The 6972-nt window shown below is 50.3% G+C and overlaps 1 protein-coding gene across 1 annotated transcript; it reads left to right on the forward strand.

The window, feature by feature from the left end:
- Positions 1-1459: 1459 nt before the first annotated feature.
- ARC (activity regulated cytoskeleton associated protein) lies at positions 1460-6064 on the forward strand. The gene is made up of 3 exons (XM_027845049.1): positions 1460-3880; positions 4319-4453; positions 5015-6064. The coding sequence occupies exon 1, from the start codon at positions 1810-1812 to the stop codon at positions 3010-3012; it is 1203 nt and encodes a 400-aa protein (XP_027700850.1). The 5' UTR covers positions 1460-1809; the 3' UTR covers positions 3013-3880; positions 4319-4453; positions 5015-6064.
- Positions 6065-6972: the final 908 nt, after the last annotated feature.

Here is a 6972-nt window from a genome sequence, read left to right on the forward strand (position 1 = left end):
ACTTGCCTTGTGCCTGAGTATCAGATAATAGCCCACCTGTCCTCTGTCCCTGGTGCTGACTTGTAAAGGAGGCAAAACACTTCTTATGCCCTGGCTGTGAATTCCTTGGCTGGTCATAGAGGCTGCTTCTCCATTCTCACCACCCCTCCCTCCTTCCCCCCATTCTCACCCCCAGACAATCTGGATCCTTATTGTGTCCCAGAATGTCAGGGCAAGAGGGGAATTTCAGACATCAAATTCAACCTACTGATTAGAGATGTTGAAATTAAGAGCCATGGACTCTAAAGTGACTTTCCAAAGATCACAAAACTAGCTGGGAGACAGTGATCCCAAGGTTCAAGGATCTCTTCTACACTGGAAGTGGGGGAAACGAGGAAAGAGAGAGTGAGAGAGACAGAGACAGACCGAGATTGAGATAGAAATAAAGAGACATATGCTTGTGTGTATGTATATATACATACATAAAACATACTATACACATAAGTATACGTGTATACATATATACACATGTTCATATATGCGCGCATATATACATGTACATATATACACATATGTGCACACACACACACACATATATATACATATATGAGTGAGAGGAGAAGAGAGAAACCCTATTCCTTTCCTCTCCTCCCTTCTACTTTCTTTGTTTTAGGTCAGTTCTTTGCTTTGGTTCTCCCCAGCCTTCCCCCACCCTCCACTTCAACACATAATTCATTTGGTGACCTTCTGGTCTCCCGTGTCAAATACAATTGTTCATGACTCAATTAGGGCCGAACCCTTTGATTTATAGAGGGAGAAACTGAGTCCCGGAAAGGTCCTACAGTCAGTCAGTGGCAGAACCAGCAGTAAAATGGAACCCAAGTCGGCGTTCTTTCCACTACCTAAGAAACCACTTGCACACACCAACCACAAGCACTCCTTGGAAGTCAAGGTAGCAAGTCTGGGAGGGCTGACCCAGCTCTGGGAAGGGTTGGTGACCGAGGGGAGAGGTGTGGGTGGTTCCCTGGCCCCCAGGCCCCAACTTTCTTCAGCCCCAGGAGTTCAGCGGGGGAGGAACACAATGATAGGGTTGGCGGAGTAAATCCTTTGGCTCGGTGAATAAGTAAGAGGTTTTTCCCTCTTCCCTCCTCCCCTCCCCTCTGGACTTTGAAAAGGAAGGTGGGGATTAGTCATCCATCCATCTGAACTGTGTGTGTGTGTGTGTGTGTGTGTGTGTGTGCAGTTTTTTTTTTTTTCTTCTCCTTTCTCTCTCCAGCTCCGGCTCTGGGGGAGTGTTTGAGTGGGCGCCGGGAAAGAGGAGGGGCTTCACTCAGCAGTTGGGGAGGGGGGGCAGCCTGGCAGGGCCTCGGTGCCCGCCACCAATGAGAGCCGGAGTTCCAGGAGCCAGGACGCCCACGTGCAGAGAGCCCGGCTGTATAAAGCCAGGAGGCAGCGGCAAGGGAGGCAGGCTACCCAGCTAGAAGCTTCACCAGCTTTAGCGGAGAGCCTGGGAGCTGCGGCAAGTGGCGGCAGCGGCAGCGGCAGCGGCAGCTGCAGCGAGAGCTGATCTGCAAGCTACCAGCAGCCCCTATCACCTGTGGAGCCCCGAGACTGGCGCGCATCCTCTGATCTCTGAAGACCACCTTTCTTTCCTCTTCTTTCCTGCATTTCTTCAAGGAGCCGAGAAGATAAGCGGGTTTGCTTTGCCACTCGGAGGATTAACCCCTTCTGAGGAGCTAGGCTACCGGAGAGAGGGACTGCTCTGAACTCGGACCCCTACTGTGGGCCCGGGAGGAATTTGCCTTGTCAGTTTCTCTACAGACACAAGCTATGGAGCTGGAGCACATGAGCAGTGGGGGCCTTCATACCTACCACGGTCCCCGGGGCGGGCCAGCGGCCAAGCCCAACGTGATTCTGCAGATCGGGAAGTGCCGGGCAGAGATGTTGGAGCACGTAAGGAAGACTCACCGGCATCTGCTAACCGAGGTGTCCAAGCAGGTGGAGAGGGAGTTGAAAGGCTTGCACAGGTCAGTGGGGAAGCTGGAAAATAATTTGGATGGCTATGTCCCCTCCGGTGACTCCCAGCGCTGGAAGAAGTCCATCAAGGCCTGCCTGTCCCGCTGCCAGGAGACCATTGCCCACCTGGAGCGATGGGTGAAGAGGGAGATGAACGTGTGGCGGGAGGTTTTCTACCGGCTGGAGAAGTGGGCCGACCGGCTGGAGTCCATGGGAGGCAAGTACCCAGTGAGCGGGGATGCCACCCGTCAGACTGTCTCTGTTGGCGTGGGGGGCCCTGAGGGCTACTGCCAGGAGACTGACCCCTATGACTACACGGTGAGTCCCTATGCCATCACCCCCCCAACACCGGCAGGGGTGATTGGGGGAGGAGATACCCTGAGCCAGGAGCCCTCGGACATCCAGCAGTACCCACCCTGGAGCTCAACCACTGAGGATGGGACACTGAGTCCTGGTGTAGACACTCAGATTTTTGAGGATCCCCGTGAGTTCCTCAGTCACCTGGAAGAATATCTGAAGCAGGTCGGAGGGACTGAAGAGTACTGGCTGTCCCAGATCCAGAACCACATGAATGGCCCAGCAAAGAAGTGGTGGGAATACAAGCAGGGATCTGTGAAGAACTGGGTGGAATTCAAGAAGGAATTCTTGCAGTATAGTGAGGGCACTCTCACCCGGGATGCTATCAAGCGAGAGCTCGACCTGCCCCAGAAACAAGGCGAGCCTCTGGATCAGTTCCTGTGGCGCAAGAGAGACCTTTATCAGACCCTGTATGTGGATGCTGATGAGGAAGAGATCATCCAGTATGTGGTGGGCACCCTTCAGCCTAAGCTCAAGCATTTCCTCCGACACCCACTGCCCAAGACGCTTGAGCAGCTGATCCAGAGAGGTCAGGAGGTCCAAGAAGGACTAGAGCAGGGGGAAGATACCACTGAACAGCAAACCCAATCAGAGGACAATGATGAATCACTCACCCCAGCTATTGAGTCCCTTGCCAGTGATGGGACCCAGCCCGAGTAGAGGTGGTGGTGGCCACCCCTCAGCCTTTGTTAGCCCCCTCTCCCTGGACACCCCCACCCCTTCTGGGTGTCCCCTTCTGGGATCACTAGGTTGAGGATTCTCCCAGATGTCCTGATTTCCCAAGGGCAGCTTGTGCTGTCTTGCCAAGGAAGAGTTGGCAGTCAGCTTTGTCCCCCAGTGGGATTGGCACTTGATGGACTTGGACACTTTGGGAGACAAGACTCATGCAGTAGGGGTTTTCCCACCACCTTGTCCATACTCCCTCCCTCCTACTTGAATCCTCCATAGTTTCACACAGGATCACCTATGCCAGCATCAGTTAACTTCTCCCCCTCCTCAGCTGCTTAAAGGCAGAAATTTAGCCTTCCTTTTTCCCTCCCTGACTCTAGCCAGTCTGGTGTGTGTGTTCCTTGCCTTCATTTTGTCCATCCACTCCCCTTCACTCCTCCCCACCACCGTGGTTTTACAAAGAGTTTTACCTGCTCCCATATGGAACTAAGCAAGAGTCCAGCCACTGGCCTTGATATGCCTTCTTTCTCCTTAACATCATTCCTATCCTTCTCCCATTGGCCACTAGCCACAGGGGACATGGAGAGTAGCTAGATTATAAAGGGGGCTGGCATTGAGCCAGCTGGCTGTTTAGAGCTAGGACTCCAAGATCATCTGGGAAGAAACAGAGAAGGAGAAGAAAACCTGTTTTCCAACCTCTTGCTCTTTGTGTGGTGAGAAGCAAGTGTCCACAGCCATTCTCCCCTCAGTGGGGCAGCTGGTGTCCTCCTTCGACTTCCCCAGAGAAGACACAAAGCCTTTCCAGGGATGGCAGCAGCAATGGGTGCCTGGAGATCCTGATCCCTCCTACAACCTAAAGGTAAGAATCTCCCCTGTGGAAGGAATCACAGAATCCTAGAATGTCAGGGCTGGGAGAGGAAACCTTAGAGAGGATTTTAGAAATGAAGCAACCGAACAACTCAGCAAGTCACCCAACAAGTTAGTCGTCTAATGCAGCTCTTCTGACTCCCTCTTCAAGGCTCTTTTGGTGTGGGGGAATCCTCTTAGAGATTTATATCCGGCAGTGGTTTCCCATTTCCTCCATAGAGAGGAGAAGAGAGGTCGTTTGAAAGGGGGATTAGTGGTTTGGGTGGGAGATAGGCTGACCAGAATTGTACCTGATACCAACATCAGTCCCCTGAGAAAGCCCAAGGAAGGTGGGCAGGTGTACCCCAGAGCTTGAAGAGTGTCTCTTTTCTCTGTCTCTATCTTGTTGCTCACATGCATTGTTGTTTTTTTCCCCTCACCCTTGCTACAGTGATTCACTCTAGCCTAGCAGAACAGAGAGGCAGCAATGATTCACCTTGTGATGGGCAGCAGGCTGAGGGGGATCAAGGAAGCTCCAGTGCCTGATTTCCAAAGTCCTCAGGGATTTAGCACCAGCACCTATAAGGTAACTATTGTTTTTTCTCTCTTGAAGACATCTCTGTCCACTCCTATGCAAAGAGTTCTAACTGTAGAAGCAGCCCCCTACTCTCCCATCTTTAAATCCCCACACCCAGACCTGGATGATGGAGCGTAGTGTATTGAGGTGCAAATGAACCCTTGGAGTCCAAGGGATGGGGCAACTTTGGTCTGAGTTCTGTGGTCTGGCCACTTGGGGATAGTCTGGTCAGTTCTGAAGGGGTCAGTCCCCCCTCCCCTTGCAATCTGATATTTGGAATTGAAGGCTCCACAATTTCCCTTTCTGGGTAGGTAGGGACTAGGGTGGAGGTTAGTCTGAAAGGTCTAGGCCTGCAGCCTTATTTAAGTCAGTCATTTGTGGTCTAGTGTCTAGTTAGTAGGACAATTGCTTAGTGACCTCTGCCCCTAGGCAGAGCCAAAAATCACCCTCTTTCCTGGCCATTGTACCCCCCATCCTCCTCTCTCACTAATGCTTTTCTTTTTACATCCCAGTTTCTATTGCCCCTTTCTACTGTCTCTAACTTGCCTGTTATACTTGTATTTCTTTCAGGAACCAATACTCTCACAAACTTCTTTGCTGCTGAGGCTGAAATATGCTAACCATCCTGGAGAAGAAAGAACAAGCCTGCCAGAAAGGGAAGGAGGAGTTTAAGGACATGGCGGCAGAGCTGCACCGACAAGGAGAAGGATGGGGAGTAGAGAGGATGAGATTGCCAAAGAACGGGGGCCCCAGAGCTTCAAGTGAGAGAGGGGTGGACAGAACTGTGCGGAGGTGACACTGGCCACGCTGGCAATCCACAGGGAGGGCGGCTTGGACAGCGGCCTCCTGGGGGAAGCCAGCCTCTGGACCTTAGGCACCGTCTGGCTCCCTGCCTCTGCTCTGAATGAGCTCTGCATCTTTGGAGAACTAAGTTCAGGTGGTAGGAGGTGTGATCCCCTTTATCTCCTTCAACCAGAGCCCCATGTCTTGCCCTGGGCTAGTGGCCATGGCCCGTCTTCCTGCCCCACCCTCCTGAACCTCACTCCTGGAGGCGTCTCCAAGAGGCAGGGGAAGTCAGGATCTCTTTCTCATTGGATTCCCCACTGTCATGTCCCTACCCTCCCAATCCTTACCACACTGGCTAACAAATGTTTACACCCCTGTCCCATCCCTGGAGAGATCATCCAGGGTTAGTTCAACCTCCCTGGACCTTCCTGCTTGTCTTTCCAAGGGAATAGGAGGCAGGGTGTCTCTGAAGGTCTCCTAGATTCTGGCTGATTAGCCAGCTACAGTCCTGTGCTCCACCAACTGCTCCCCATAGATTTATTTTTTAATAGTAGACATTCTTCAGATTCATATATAGACTTTATCGCCCTTCATTCACTGTATCTGGTCCCATTGGCTAGAACTCTCTTGGCCTCATTGACTATTTATTTGGGGAGGGACCTTCTGGGTATCTCTAAGCTGGATGAGCTACACCCCCTACCCCTTTCCCCATTCATCCATTAGACTGGCCACAGCATTAGCTGACCGGGTGCAGAGTCAACAGTTAATGTGTGCCTCCCTTCCCCTGAAAAAATACTCTTTTGTAAGATTCTTTAATAAAACATTGAAATATCAGCTGAACATTTTCTAATCTTTTTTTTGGGCTGGGAAAAACTGGGGGTGTGTGGGGAGAAAGGGAGTGGGGTAAGTGAAGGGAGAGTTACTAGGCAGAAAGCTGTTAAACTGGTAGTTCAGCAGAATATTACAGATATATCCAACCAGGATTAGGATTTATTAGTGTAGCATTTGACAAAGTCTCTTATATTGCTCTTATGCAAAAGATTGGAGAGGTGTGAGCTCAACAATAATATAATTAGGTGGATTGGGAAATGGCTAAATAGCCAGAAACAAAGAACAGCCAATGATTCTACATCCACTTGGAGGGAAGTCTACAATAGAGTGCCTCTGGGATCTGTGCTTGGCCCTGTAATAACATTTTTATAATTGACTTTGATAAAGGAATAGATAGAAGGAAAGCTATTGCATTGGATGATAAGATCATAGATTTAGACTTGGAAGGATCCTTAGGGGCCGTTTAATCCTCCCTATCTTCCTACAGAAGAGAAAATAAGGGCTCAGAGAGAGTAAATGATTAGCTCACAATCACCCAGCTAGTAAGTGGTATAGACAGGATTGGAGTCAAGGTCATCTACCCTCATCACTCTGTCCACTATGCTACAATATGGAAAAGATCTTAATAGGCTAGGACACTGAGCCAAATTGAATCAGATACAACTTAACAGGGATCAATGGAAGGCCATAACATTTGCATCAGAAGCAGCTGGTGGCACAGTGGATAGAGCACTGGGCCTGGAATCAGGAAGACCTGAGTTCAAATGTGATATCAGATACCAGCTGTATGATCCTGGTAAGTCACTTAACCACTGGTTGCCTCAGTTTCCTTAACTGTAAAATAGGAATAATAATAGCATCTACTTTGCAGGGCTGTTGTAAGGATTAAATGACATAACATTTATAAAAGT

The sequence above is a fragment of the Vombatus ursinus genome, unplaced genomic scaffold (assembly GCF_900497805.2).
Source record: "Vombatus ursinus unplaced genomic scaffold, bare-nosed wombat genome assembly UNPS02005236.1, whole genome shotgun sequence".
Classification (NCBI taxonomy): domain Eukaryota; kingdom Metazoa; phylum Chordata; class Mammalia; order Diprotodontia; family Vombatidae; genus Vombatus; species Vombatus ursinus.

Bases quoted from the DNA above. Each gene is read 5' to 3' on its own strand.
- ARC (XM_027845049.1), top strand. From the start codon at position 1,810: ATGGAGCTGGAGCACATGAGCAGTGGGGGCCTTCATACCTACCACGGT.